General features: G+C 42.0%; 1 protein-coding gene across 2 annotated transcripts in view; it reads left to right on the top strand.

Annotated features, from left to right (window-relative positions):
- The first annotated feature begins 3,702 nt into the window (after positions 1-3,702).
- The window catches only part of TAF2 (TATA-box binding protein associated factor 2), a 67,833-nt gene continuing 56,916 nt past the window's right edge, over positions 3,703-14,619 (top strand). The window contains exons 1-5 of one of the 2 annotated variants that reach the window (XM_084747904.1): positions 3,703-4,042; positions 4,473-4,526; positions 10,382-10,542; positions 12,461-12,579; positions 14,368-14,509. In XM_084747904.1, coding sequence (XP_084604030.1) covers positions 3,959-4,042; positions 4,473-4,526; positions 10,382-10,542; positions 12,461-12,579; positions 14,368-14,509 — 560 coding nt within the window. In that variant the 5' untranslated portion in view covers positions 3,703-3,958. The remainder of the gene's footprint in view (positions 4,043-4,472; positions 4,527-10,381; positions 10,543-12,460; positions 12,580-14,367; positions 14,510-14,619) is intronic. The other variant, XM_084747903.1, reaches the window with a different exon arrangement.

Raw genomic sequence — 14,619 nt, 5'->3', positions numbered from 1 at the left:
CAGGGTTTCTCTGTGTGGCCTTGGCCACAGGACCTTTGGAAGAGTAGCTGGTCCTCTTAACCTCTGAGCCATCTCTCCAGCCCTAAAAGCCATTTCTAAATCAAGGGGTATATTAGTCAGGATTCTCATATATACATACATATATGTATATGTATATATATACATACACACATATACATATATATGATATATTAGATGTATTTATATAGATGCAAATATATTTATTATTAGAATGGCTTACAGGCTGTGGTCCAGTTAATCCAACAATGGCTGTCTACCAATGGAAATTCTTAAGAATCCAGCAGTTGTTCAGTCCACAAGGCCAGATGTCTCAGCTGGTCATCAGTATCCTCCAGAATCCCAAAGAAGTAGGCTCTAGTGCCAGTGAAGGAATGAACTTGCCAGCTGTATTGAAAGCAAGCAGGCAAAGAGCAGGAGCTTCCTTCTTCTGCTTTCTTTATATTGGCTGTCACCAGAAGGTGTGGCTCAGATTAGAGGTGGGTCTTCCCACCTCAGACATTTAATTAAGCAAAGTCTCATAGGTGCTCCAAGCTGCTTAGATTTTAGTTAATTCCACATGAATCAAGTGGACAACCAAGAACAGCCATCACTAGTGGGAACTTTTTATCTGAGTAGTTTACATTGTTGAAATTGCCTTAACACTGGCCTCTCTTGATAGCACTGTTGATGAAGTGGGCCTTTCCTACATCCTACATGAAGAATGCTGGTGTGTAGTGCAATCCCTTGCACAGGTAAAACTCACCAAAGAACTGTATTATCATTTCTATTTTGATAATTCCTTCCTCCTGTTCACTGATTGCCCTGACTCTCACTGAGGCAGCATGCTCTGTGAAGTCCTAGCGCTCTCTGTCTGGTGTGCCCTGGCTGTGGCTTTCTCCGTTCTATACATAGGAGCAATCGCTGACGACTCACTAGACCCAACCCGTGAAGACCTACTAGATTCAGCCACTGACCTACTAAACTCAACCAGTGACCAACAGGAATCAGTTGCGGTCATGTTAACAGTTGGTCTAGAGCAGTGGTTCTCAACCTTCCTATTGTTGTGGCCCCTTAATATGGTTCTTCATGTGGTGACCCTCAACTATAAGATTATTTTTGTTGCTACTTCCTAAGTGTAATTTTGCTACTGTTATGAAGTGTATAATTTTTTCCCCCAAGACAGGGTTTCTCTGTACCTTGGCTGTCCTTGTCTCTCTCTATAGACCAGGCTCTCTTCGAACTCGCAGAGATCAGCCTGCCTCTGCCTCCTGAGTGCTGGAATTAAAGGTGTGTGCCACCACTGCCTGGCTCCCTAAAGTTTGATATTGTTAGGATTCTGCCCCACTCTGCCTAGCAACCTGTGATGTCATGTCTGCCTGCCACTAGGCGTGGCCCTGCACAGCACTATATAAGAGGACAAACCTACCTACCTCTTCCTCTCTTGCCTCTCCCTTTTGCTCTCCCTCCTCCACTCTTTTGCTCTTTTCCTCTATTCTTGTCTCTTCTTTCTCTTTTCTTCTCTTCCTCTGTCTCTCTCTCTCTGAGTGGGGGCGGGGCTTTACTTCTCTCCCCATGCTCATACAATAAACTCATCCATATAATATCTGTTGTGTGGCATGTTTCATATTTTATATCTCACATCTCATTTGGTATTTAAAAGATATGCAGTAAACGAAGATGTGAAGTAAATGTCTGATATGCAGATGGTCCTAGGCGACCCTGGTGAAAGGGCCATTCAATCCCCAAAGGGGTCACAATCCCCAGTTTGAGAACCACTGTCTAGAGGTTGACACCAACAGCAATTCAAACACTGACCTTGACCAGACTACAGACCTCATGTCATCACATATACGTGTACCTGGAAAACACAGACTTTTGTGTCCTGTACTAATCTTGAAACAATCACCTACAGCTTTCTGGAAGAAGCCAGTGAGACCACGGATGGTTACAATACTTTCCAGACAGTTTTGAGCAGACTGGCACTTTCATGGAAAGAGGTGAATTCACTTCAGTGGCTTTTTGTTTGCTTTTGGTTTCTTGTTTTGTTTTGAGACAGGGTTTCTCTGTGTAGCCCTGGCTGTCTTGGACTCACAGTGATCCACCTGTCTTTGCCTCCCAAGTGCTGGGATTAGAGGCATGCACCACCATGCCCAGCTTCATTGTATCTTTTTTTTTTTTTTTTTTTTTTTTTTGGGTTTTTGAGACAGGGTCTCTCTGTGTAGCCTTGGCTGTCCTGGACTCACTTTGTAGACCAGGCTGGCCTTGAACTCACAGTGATCCACCTGCCTCTGCTTCCCAAGTGCTGGGATTAAAGGCGTGCGCCACCACGCCCTGCTCTTCATTGTATCTTTAAAACAGCAAAGTTTCCACCAGTTGTGACTATCACTGCCCTCTCCTCCAGTCTCTGAGAAGACTAAACACACCTGCTGCTATCCTTGTGGGTATTATATCATTGTAGAAAATGACCTAAATCTGAGGATGCTCCCAGCAAATGAGAAAGAATGAGGTGGTTTGCATGAGCACTGTCACATAAGGCACTCATGAGCTCTGACTTTACCTTGTATGTGTTTAATAAATAAATGTTCACTGGGAAAATTTTTTTAGCTTTGGGACATTTGATAAAGCCATGGCAATATTTTCCTAATTGGTTTTGTTTAGACCAAAGTACAAATTAATTTAAAATCAGCTAATATCAGCAGAACCATTAGAAAGGGTAAGCAAGAGCCGGGTGTGGTGGGGCACGCCTCTAATCCCGGCACCTGGGAGACAGAAGCAGAGGCAGGCGGATCTCTGTAAATTCGAGGGCAGCCTAGTCTACAGAGCGAGTCCAGGACAGCCCGGGCTACACAATAGAAACCCTGTCTCAAAAAAAAAAAAAAAAAAAAAAGAGAGAAAGAAAGAAAGAAAGAAAGAGTGGTGGTGGTGGTGGCAGGGCTGGAGAGATGGCTCAGCAATTAAATGCACTGTCTGTTCTTCCAGAGGTCCTGAGTTCAATTTCCAGCAACCATATGGTGGCTCACAACCATCTATAAGATCTAGTACCCTTTTCTGGTGTGCAGGCATACATGCAGGCAGAACACTGTATATGAAATACATCTTTAAAAAAGAAAAACAGGAAAGAAGGGGTAAGCAAAGTTAAATATGTGCAGGTAGAAAAATGTTAATGGGCAAATGGCAGTTGGCAGAGAGTTAACAAACAAAGAGTTTGCCTCTTTGACTCTCAAGAACAGGAAATGCAAATACAATGGCATCAGAATGTCTTTTAATAAAATTTTCTGCATTTATGGATGTGATTTTATGTCTGTTGATTCATTAAGATAAATACCTTGTGACTTCGGGGCTCGAGAGTTCCCTAATTACACATTTGTAGTTTAAATCACAGGGTCCAAATGGGTGAGTGTGTTATTGACAAAACAAACGGTTTGGTTTTAGGACCATTACTTGCTTCCCAGGCCCTCGCCCCTTACCTCGGTTACACTATGCTCCTGTCCTGAACACTTAACCAAAGCATGATTCATCTAACACTTATCCCTTTCTCCCTTCCCTATCTTCTCATCCAGTAAATCTCTCCTCTGGTCTCCTAATTTCTAGAAATGTTCTGAACATTTCTAGAAATTAGGAGCGGAAGGGAAAAGCCCGCTTTAGCGTGCAGGCCCCGCCCACTGACGTGCGGACTCATCTAGCTTCTGGGTTCTGCCTCCCCCGTGGCGTCACTTCCTCTGACGTCACCGGTCAGAGGGGACGGGCAAGATGTCGGGTGGCGGTGGCAGTGGCATTGGGAGACTGTAGAGCGTCTCATCTTTGTGACAGGGACCGGGCTGAGGCCGCCAGGAGTGGTCGGGGAGGGGGCGCGAGGCCGAGGCCGAGTGGCCGGGTGCTCAGGGTGCACGGGCCGCTAACCGGGAATGCGCTGCTGTCCCCCGAGCAGCCGGGAAGGCGAGCCCCGCCGGAGCGCTTCATGCCGCCCACCGGCATAGAGTCCTCCAGAATGAACAGGAAGAAAGGAGACAAAGGCTTCGAAAGCCCACGGCCGTACAAATTATAAGTACCTTTTCAACTCTTCCCGCCTATCTCGCCCCTCTTTGATATTGTGTTCATTGATTCTGTGACTGACTTGAGCCTAGCAAACTAGTGGGAAATTAGAGTCCAGTTGACAGTGATGTTTGTAGGGTGAAAACTTTTTGAATTGACAGTATTACTTAGCAGATTTAGCGCACCCGCCTTCCATACAGGCTCATAAAACCTTTCTTAAAGTACTGCTGTATTTTTGTCAAGACAAACCTTTTCATGGCTGATGCTAGATTTAAAATAAGCAGATTACTCATTTTGTATAATTTGAAGATGCAAACTTCTTGTGTTGGTTTTGAGCGGCTTAAAACATAGTCCTTATTTGTACTTGAATAGAGTTATGCTTTCATTTAATAATAGTACTTTTCTTTCTTTTTTTCTTTTTCTTTTTTTAAAAATATACAACCCATCAGGTCGTCTGTATCAACAACATAAACTTCCAGAGAAAATCTGTTGTGGTAAGATCATTCCCGGTCATCATAAACAGTTTAAGTGTGCTTTTCACAGTTCTAGGGGACTCTATAATCTTCCAGAAATTAAAAGTTCAAGTCTGTTTGTCATATTCTTTTGCTATACGCGTTGCCTCAGTTCTCCCTACCTCCTCTCCTGACTAAAATGTGTAATATAGTAAGTGCGTTGTGGAATTGGAATAGGAAGTCTTTATAATCAAGCACTTTCACATTGTGCATGAGACAAGAATAAGCCTGTAGTCACAGCAGTCTTAGAATTTTAGATTTATTTATTTATTTATTTATTTATTTATTTGGTTTTTTGAACGGAGTTTCTCTGTGTAGCCTTGGCTGTCCTGGACTCACTTTGTAGACCAGGCTGGCCTTGAACTCAAAGCAATCTGCCTGTCTCTGCCTCCTGAGTGCTGGGATTAAAGGTGTGTGTGCCACCACGCCCGGCTGAATTTTAGATATATAAAGAGCCTAAGAAGAGTCAGTGGATCAGCTGCTCACTTATGGAATTTCTTCTGTAGAATTCATCACAGATTGCTGTTTATTTTGAATTTTGGGGGATAGAAGATGTTTAGGTGGATCTTGTAGAGAATGTGGAAGAATTGGGGAGTATATTTAAGTGATATAGGTCTCGAAGCTTTACGAAAGTCGATTGGAGTCAGCATGATTGATTGAATTATGGTGAACGTTAGGTGAGTCGTCCTTCCTGTCTGTTAAGACATCCCTTAGGTGTGTGTATGTTAACTCATCGGACCCTCACTGTAACCCCTTGGGCTAGTTAAGGTTTCAGTCCCGACTCCATAAACGAGGGAGCCGAGAGCAGAGAGGTTCAGCGGAAGGTAGGTAAATGAAGGAGTAATAGAAGAGCAAATCTCCTGCCTGTATGTCGTTTAGCAGAAGAACCCCTGGTGGGCGTTGCTCAAGTTTGTGTACCATTGCTTTTCTGTAGTCTGCACGGGATGATCCCGTTGCTTGGACTTGGTGCCCTTGAATAGAGACTCGAAGAGAAGGGCGGTAAAAGGAGAAGTGCTATGGACACCCAAATCCATGGTGTTGGTATCCGCAGTGTGGAGGGGCCTTCCGGATTCTGATACTGACTGTCCTCCTGGAATGGAGGCGCTCTTGTTGATTTAGCTCAAGGAGCTTGAAGTCGGTGTCAGTAGGGTGTTTGGCCTCTGCCACCCGACTGCAGGCGTTATAGGCGTGTGCTCCATGCCAGATAGGATCATATAGGTACCAGGTGGTGCATCTAGGACTCAAATACAAGGGCTGTTGACAGAGAGTGTGCATTTACCTACAAGCGACCGCTGTCCTGGTTTTGGAGTATTTACTACATTCAAGCTGATGAATAGCCAAGAAAGAGCAGCAAGACTGCCTGTTTCCCTTTACTCTAGTTTAATCATAAATGAGAGAATAGGCAGCTTCTCTCAGACCTTCAGGAGATAGTTCATTTAAAATACAGTAAATAAAGAGTTTTCAGAAAGACTAGAAGACATGGGGTAGCTAGTTATGAAGTGCTGGGGAAAATAATGGGCGGAGTAATTGTGAGATGCTGGGCGATCTGAGGATGTCAGTCCTGTCGGCGGCAGAAGCTTGTGAAGGTCAGTGGGTCCGATTGGTGCATGCAGGTTAGGGCCCTATGCCGTTAGGGAACTGTTACCCCAAAATACACTCCCTTCATCTTTGTATTATCAGCATCAATTTAGAAAACCAGTTATACTGTCTACAGGTAACTGTTGGTTATTAGCTCTTTCCATAACCTTTTCTAATTCACTTTTCTTTTTTGGAATCTTGACACCATATTACTCAGGCTGTCATCAAAAGTTACAGATCTGTCATTTTTTGAGACAGTGTCACTATGCAGGTCCTGGGTTTCTGAAACTCACTCACTCTGTAAACCAGGCTGGCTTTCAAACTCACAAAGATCCACCTCTGGCTGCCAAGATTAAAGGCATGCACCACCACTCTCAGCACCAGATTCAGTTGGTTCTACTTGCTGGTTTTCACTTAATCTGAGTTCATTTATTTAGGGTGGTCATTGGGTGATTGGCAGGGTAATTTAGGACAGTTTTGGGCAAGGCATGGTGTCACACAACTTTAATCCCAGCGCTAGACTCAGACATTGGAATTTGAGGCCAACTGGATCTCCATGGAGAGTTCCAGCCCAGCTAAGACTACATTGAAGGAGGAAGGGAGGGTCTATGTATTTTGGCCTTCCTGCTATACCATCTCATGGTTTACACCTTTTGGGTTTTGTAGGCCATGCTGGCTACAATCTTGTGGCCATCCTCCTGTCTTCACTTCTCAAGTCCAAATGTCACAAGCATGTGTCATAAACAGCTTATTTTGTACTTTAAAATACAAAGGTTTTTTTTTTCCTCACAATATTCTGGCCTTTGCTTTCACATCTAAATTGTTGATTTAAGTTGATGGTTTGATTTAAGAGTATGTGCCTCTTCTTTTGGAATTGGGAGCTGAGTGGCTGTAAAATTGAATGTTTTTGAGCAGTTGGTCTAAAGGTTATACAGAAAATATTCATGAACTTTATTTAAAATCATTGTGCCCAGAGGAGTATAGACTAGTAGAAACAGATAGATTTAGATCTAGCTAGTATTTTTTTGTTTGTTTGTTTTGGTTTTTTGAGATAGGGTTTCTCTGTGTAGCCTTGACTGTCCTGGACTCGCTTTGTAGACCTGGCTGGCCTTGAACTCACAGCGATCTGCCTGCTTCTGCCTCCTGAGTGCTGGGATTAAAGGCATGTGCCACCACGCCCAGCCTAGCTAGCATTTCTTACCTTAATAATTTGTGTATAAAAGTTAACACTTAATATACTTTGCAGTAGTACATATCTCTAGGGCTTTTGTGTAAAATATTTCAAGTAGCACTTTTTTTCCTTAGAGTTAGTATCAGGATTAGAGAGTACCTAAGAAGGTAGTGTAGCAATTGCCTGATGTGTAGGAATTGCGTCATATCCAGTCCTCTATGTGGACTGTTTGATTGCTTGTAGATACGCCTGTTAGAACCTTAAAATCCTCATACTCACTATATGGCATTTGAAACATTTTGTGCCCTCCCATAGTTCATACATAAGTATAACGGTTTTCATTCAAGCCTATAGAAACCACTGGACATGCATTCTGTATTTCACCTGTGTTAATGCCTGGCTGTGGCTCTGAGAAGGTCCAGAGCCTTCTGGGTAGGGTATCTGGGGTAGGATGCAGGTTCCCTTCCTGTTCGCTTCACCTCTTGGGTCACCAGAACTGATGGCTCAAGCAACTGATCAGGATTGAAAGAAGAAAGAGGAAAGGGAGCCCAGGTTTCTTCTCTAGAGACTAGCTGTTCTGTGACCAAGGAGGGAAACTTAAACTGATCACAAATTTCCTGTAGCTGAGGCTGTAAAAGTGGCTTCTAACTAGAAACTGCAAGGGGGGGGGGTCGTAAAAGGAGGCTCACTGATCTGTAGGCCTCTTTGCAGAGATCTCCAGTAAGCTAATATAAACAGGCCTGCTAGCCCTAGAAGGCTGATGGTAAAGCCCTGAGTCTGCTAGCTTATTTGCCAATCTACAGGGAAATAAGAAATAAGAGAGAGATAGGAAATAAACCACTCACACCCACACATACATTCAAGAGAAAAGGTGGATGAAGTTAGGCATCTTAACTTCAACTGAAGTTAAGCTTCCCAATTTCAATGCCATTTATTGTTGGTTACCGTTCTTATACTTCTGAGAAAGGTAAATTACCTCATAGTCAAAAAGAGCAATTAATCACAAAAACACATGAATTAAAAAATACAACACGTTACATGTTTTAAAGCTAAACATTTCTTATCTATGTATCCATTTCATAAGTTCACAGTGAGTTCAGAGTGACAGAGGTTGACAAGGCCTAAAGGTTAACAGGGTCTAAAGCTTACAAGAATATATGGCTTTTCAATTAGGACTGATCTAACTATACATTATCCAGCTATTTCTCAGTTCATAATGAGTTTAGGACAATAATTTTATCTGTCTTTCATTCTAAGAAACAGTAAATTTAAAATGACAGCACACGATGCCACAAAGTAACAAGGTATGAGGAATTAGAACAGTTTGTATATTTAGATATTAAGGTTTGTGCTTAATTTAGACATCTCTAGGTAGCCCCCCGTTACATTTTAGGTTCATGGAAAGTTTAAACCAACTTGCCTATAATTATGGTGAATACCAGGATTCGTTGTACCATCTGGAGTGAAGATTTATCTGAGGCCACAAATCTGCTTCCAGGATATCCCTTAGTGAGGCATTTGGAGGTCCACAAGAGTGTTTATTGCAGCCATAAGCTCTCATATTGTTTTAGACGATCTAAAACAATTTAACTTTTTAAACTATTTGAATCAAATCAGGAATTCCATAATTAGGGATGAATTCATCTGGACAACAGTACACCTTCAACAAGATCTTGTAGGAAATTTCCTCAGAGCTGGGCAATATTCAGAAAGTGACAGTTCACACCAATGCCAGATGTTTTTTCTTTTTGGTTTTTTGAGGTAGAGTTTCTCTGTGTAACCTTGGCTGTCCTAGACTCACTTTGTAGACCAAGCTGGCCTCAGACTCACAGTAATCCACCTGTCTCTGCCTTCCTGAGTGCTGGCATTAAAGGCATGCACTACTATGCCCGACTCTAGTGCCAGATTTTAGAGAGATGCAGCAGTGCACAGTTGACAGGGTTGTCAGAGATTGGAAGCAAATCTGGTGTGCATCATGGTACAGACCTTGCAAAATACTGGATCCCTTCCAGAGATCTCTCATGCCTACTGAACTTCCCCAAATCAATGGCTCTTGACAATATGTCAGAGACTGGAAGCAGTTCTGGGGGTGCATCACAGTACAGACCTTGCAAAATACCGGATCACCTGAAACACCCACGTGCCTAATGAGCTCCTTTAACAGGATGGCCCTTGGCACACCTCTCTGTCCCATTTGAGTCAATGTAGAAAGTTGGTCGGAGTATGTAGCTGCCAGTTGTATAGTAGTCTCTGTAGATGGACTGCACGGCCTTCAGGTAGAAGGCATGGTAGAAGTGTATATGACATGGGACTCGTTGGCAGGGCGTCGGTCAGCATTAGGAAGGACTGCTGCCCCTGCCTGCCTCCTGCCTGCCTCCTGCCTGCCTCCTGCCTTTGTTTTCTCTGGCAGCGTTTGCTGCTATGTATTTCTTCACTTAATGAGTGCAAGGAGACTCACACGCATTAGCTTCAGTAGTGAAGGCTTGGTTGCTTTGTTTTGTTTAGATTTTATTTATTTTATGTGTATGAGTACTTTATCTGCATGTATACCTGCATGCCAGAAGAGGGCATTTGAGGGTATAGATGGTTGTGAGCAACCATGTGGTTGCTGGGAACTCAGGACCCGTGGAAGAGCAGACAGTGCTCTTAACCACCAACCCATCTCCCCATCCCCCAATAGTGTAGTTTTTAAAGCTGAAGTTGTTTGTACCAACAGATTCTTTTACATTAACCTCCTGGTTGTAACTTTCTCTTCTATCATTTTTTGGTCCTCTAGCCTTTTTCTTGGTTGCAGTCTATCTAGGAAGTCTTGTATTTGACACTCTGAAATGTTTTTGCTTTTCTAGTCAACAATGGCTTCCTTACCACGAATAGCACAGATGAAGGAAGCACCAGGCTGGTAAAGATAAATTGTATGCATTCAGTTCAGTCACTGGTACAATTAGTATGTGAAATTAAGATTCTTGGCAAACACATGTATGTAGCTATTTGTGATTTTATCTTTGGAGGCAACATATATAAGTAGTAATTAAAGAAATATACTCTAAAATAGTAAAGCGTTTATAACAGCTGTTCTTTATCTTTACAGGGATTTGTGGAGCTGACAATATTTCCTACAGTTGCAAACTTGAATAGAATCAAGTTGAACAGTAAACAGTGTAGAATATACCGCGTCAGGATCAATGACTTGGAGGCTGCTTTTATTTATAATGATCCAACCTTAGAAGTTTGTCACAGTGAATCAAAACAGTAAGTTATACATGTATAGACGCTGATGTTTAGCTGGGTGTGGTGGTGCATGCCTAAAATCGTAGCGCTCAGGAGGCAGCGGCAGGAGGGTCTCTGAGTTCAAGACCAGCCTGCTCTACAAAGTGAGTCCAGGACAGCCAAGGCTAAACAGAGAAACTCTATCTCAAACCAAAAAGAAAAAAAAGCAAAGAAAAGAAGCAGCAGCAGCAGCAGTAGCTGCTGATGTTTTTAAGTCATTCTGTTACTGTTTTTAGAGATTGGGTTAACGTTTTCAAAATCGTTTTCCATTATTGTTATAATAGGCCTATTTGTTGTATTTCTGTTGCTTTTACTGTTCTGCAAATTTTGCCCAAGATTTTCCAACCTTTGTCTAACATAAGAAGTAAATTTCCCTTCTTCATACTACAGTTTTAAAGAAGTATTATCTGGAATTTTTCAGAATATTTATTTTTGGCAAGTTATTTTAACGATGTTTCTGTTTTAATATTTTTATGTGTTTACTTCATAAATATCAAGAAATTGTTTTAATGAATTGGATGGTCACCATCATCTTCAGACTAGAGACACTTTTAACTATTTTCACTATTTTAAAGTATCTCATGCAATACTATATCCACTGTCAACTATATTTGACGGCATGTAAAAAAGCCTTGATAGCATTTGGTCATATTATTTCCGTGATTGTTGGTGGTTTGTAGCAGGATGCCAAACTCAGTTGTAAACTCTTCAGTCAAGATGGTACTTTACTTGAGAGGCAGAGGCAGGCGGATCACTGAGTTCGAGGCCAACCTGGTCTACAAAGTGAGTCTAGGACAGCCAGGGCTACACAGAGAGACCCTGTCTTGAAAAACAAACACACTAACAAACAAAAGATGGTATTTTAACTAGCCCAGGATATGTCATATTGCTTTAAAGCGGCAGTTCTCCAGGCGTGTTCTCAGACAAGCTACATTAGTATCATCTACGAACTTCTTAGGTTTGCACATCTCACGTATTTGCCAAACATACTGAGTCGGACAGGATAGGGTGCCACAAGTTGTGCTTAGTAAGCCAAGGGGATTTTAATATGATTGGAAGCTTTATACTATCAGAAAAGTAGTGATTTTGACATTCTAGAGTTAATGAAGAATGTTAACACAATGATCACTTTAATAGTTTGTTTTTGTTTTTTCGAGATGGGTTTTTCTGTGTATGTAGACTTGGCTGTCCTGGACTTACTCACCTTGTGGACCAGGCTGGCCTCGAACTCATAGAGATCTGCCTGCCTTTGCCTCTCGAGTGCGGGATTGCAGGTGTGTACCACCATGCCTGACTTTAATAGTTCTTTTTAGCTTCTTTTTTTCTTTTTCTTTTTTCTTTTTTTTTTTGGAGACAGGGTTTCTGTGTGTGGCCTTGGCTGTCCTGGACTCACTTTGTAATTGTAGACCAGCTCACCTTGAACTCACAACAATCCACCTGCCTCTTCCTCTCAAGTGCTGGGATTAAAGGCGTACGCCACCACCGCCCTGCCTACCTATCTTTCTTTCTTTCTTTCTTTCTTTCTTTCTTTCTTTTCTTTCTTTCTTCTTTTTAGCTCTTTTCTTTTGTTTCTTTCACTCATTCTTTCCTTTTTTCAATCTTTTCCTTTTCTTCTTCTCTCTTTCTTTTCTTCCTGTTTTGAGCTCAGGGTGTCCTTGAATTCACAGAGATCCTCCTGCCTCCAGAGTGCTGGGATCAAATATGGCTCCACCATGCCCGTCATGTTAATAGTTCCTAACATGGTAAACAGCATAAGGAGTAGTTAACTTGGCTAAAAAAATATTCTTACAAATTGTATAAGACATAATACTTAGAAATAATTGATACCCATTGATATTAGAAAGATCTTGGTGAAATGTGTGGCTTACTTTTATTACAAGTTGGCTTTTTATCTCCCTAGGAGAAATCTCAATTATTTTTCCAATGCGTATGCAGCTGCGGTTAGTGCTGTTGACCCTGACGCGGGGAATGGAGAGCTCTGCATTAAGGTTCCGTCGGAGCTCTGGAAGCACGTCGATGGTAAAGGCCCAGGAATGTATCACACTACTGTGAAATACATCCTGTTAGACTTGGAGGCCAGAAAGTCAGTGATGTGTAAACTAAACCAGCCAGTGGAAATGTACAAAAGACGTTGGAAAATTCTTTCTTTTAGGGTCCTGGGTTAATAGGTGTATGGTGACTACAGGCTGTTACAAAATTAACTGGTTTCACTGTTTCCGTAGTTCTGGGAAACCACTTTGTGGATGGTAGGCATGTTCTCTGTCATCAGGCTATGCCACCAGCTCCTTTCATTTTTTGTTATTTGTTTTGAACTTGCCTGCCCTGGAACTTGCTCTGTAGACCAGGCTGGCCTCAAACTCAGAAATCCATCTACCTCTGTGTCCTGAGTGCTGGGATCAAAGGCATGTGCCACTCCACCCGGCTGTATTTTGTTTGTTTGTTTTTTTTTTGTTTTTTAATGAAAGGCACTTTAAAAATCATTCAGCTAGAGCATGTGTCATGCAGTGTCAGATCCGTTTGGAATAGCAGCATTTTTGCAGCATTAGCAGTCCTGGTTCCTTCGCCCTCAAGTCCCACAGGTCAGTTCACTGAGCTGATTTGTGGTAGAGCAGGGCTGCCACATGCCCCGAATACTTTGACTTTAGCCCTTATAAATTTTCATTATCCTTTCTTTAAAAATGTCGTTATTACAATTGCTGTTTGAATACTTCCTTCTCTTCATTTAGCCTTATAAAACCCAAGGAAAGAAAAAAGAAAACACTTTGTTTTGGTTTTATTTTCAGTGTGTTTCGGAGCAGGTGAGAAAATAGTTGTATCGCTCAGTTCAGAGCATGTGTAGAAGCTTATCATTGCATGTGCAGGCACTTGTAATATCAAGGAAAATTAAAATAACTATTTTTAACCTAATTCTAGCAGGGCATTTTGTTTTGTTTCGTTCTGAGACAGGGTTTCTCTGTATAACAGCCCTGGCCTTCCTGAAACCTGCTCTGTAGACCAGGCAGCCCTCAAACCCAGCCAAGTTCTGCCTTCCAAGGGCTGGGACTAAAAGCATGCACCACCACACCTGCCGAGACGTTTTTACTATATAGAAACAAACTATAATTTAAAAACATAGTAGATGATACAGTTTTGTCAGTAATCCCTCCACCCTGCTTGCCTTCCTTTACTCTCCAAAGTCAAATACAATTGACAGTTTGGGATAAAAACTTGAAAAGTAGAATTACAGTTGGATTTAACAGGTCTTAAAGTATCATATTAGGGATTTTGACTTTTTTTCTGACAATATTATATGCTGTCAGAAATGTTGAGAAGAGACTATGCTGTGAGTGATACTGTGTTTTGTGAGAGACTGCAAGCAGCAGTTGATAGATGGGAGGCAAGCCATCAACCAGTGTAAGTGGAAACATGTAAAAGCCTATGCTGTGGAAGTGGTACAGTGTCTTTGTTTCCTATTTTGGCTTTTTTGAGACAGGGTTTCTCTTCGTAGCCTTGGCTATCCTGGACTTGCTTTGCAGACCAGGCTGGCCTCGAACTCACAGAGATCCACCTGTCTCTGCCTCTCAAGAGCTGGGATTAAAGGTGTGCACTACCATGCCTGGCCAGTGTCTTTGTTTCTATGTAGTAGGATTTGGTCCCAGGCTGCTAGCATCTAGACAAGGGCCCTACCACTGGGCCCTACCTATCCCAAGCAGCTCTTTGATTCCTTAGTATAATGCTCAGGCTGGGGCTCTCATTGTAGCATCTCTATTATATAGGTTACTGTTGCTTATTTATGTGTCAGTAAATGTATATATTTATTTATTGCAGAGTTAAAGGTCCTGAAGATACATATTAATTTTTCTTTGGATCAGCCAAAAGGAGGTCTTCATTTTGTGGTACCCAGTGTAGAGGGGAGTATGGCAGAGAGAGGTGCTCATGTCTTCTCTTGTGGGTATCAGAATTCTACAAGGTAGATTATAAATCATATATTTCAATTAATTTTTATAATTGCATTTGTATGTATTGAATATATAGTGCGTTCATTTAGGATGGCAGGCATATGCTTATCCGTCCCCGTCC

The sequence above is a fragment of the Acomys minous genome (assembly GCF_964271855.1).
Source record: "Acomys minous genome assembly, chromosome: 12".
Lineage (NCBI taxonomy): Eukaryota > Metazoa > Chordata > Mammalia > Rodentia > Muridae > Acomys > Acomys minous.
The sequence above is the reverse complement of the archived record's forward strand: the minus strand, read 5'-3'. Positions and strand labels throughout refer to the sequence as shown.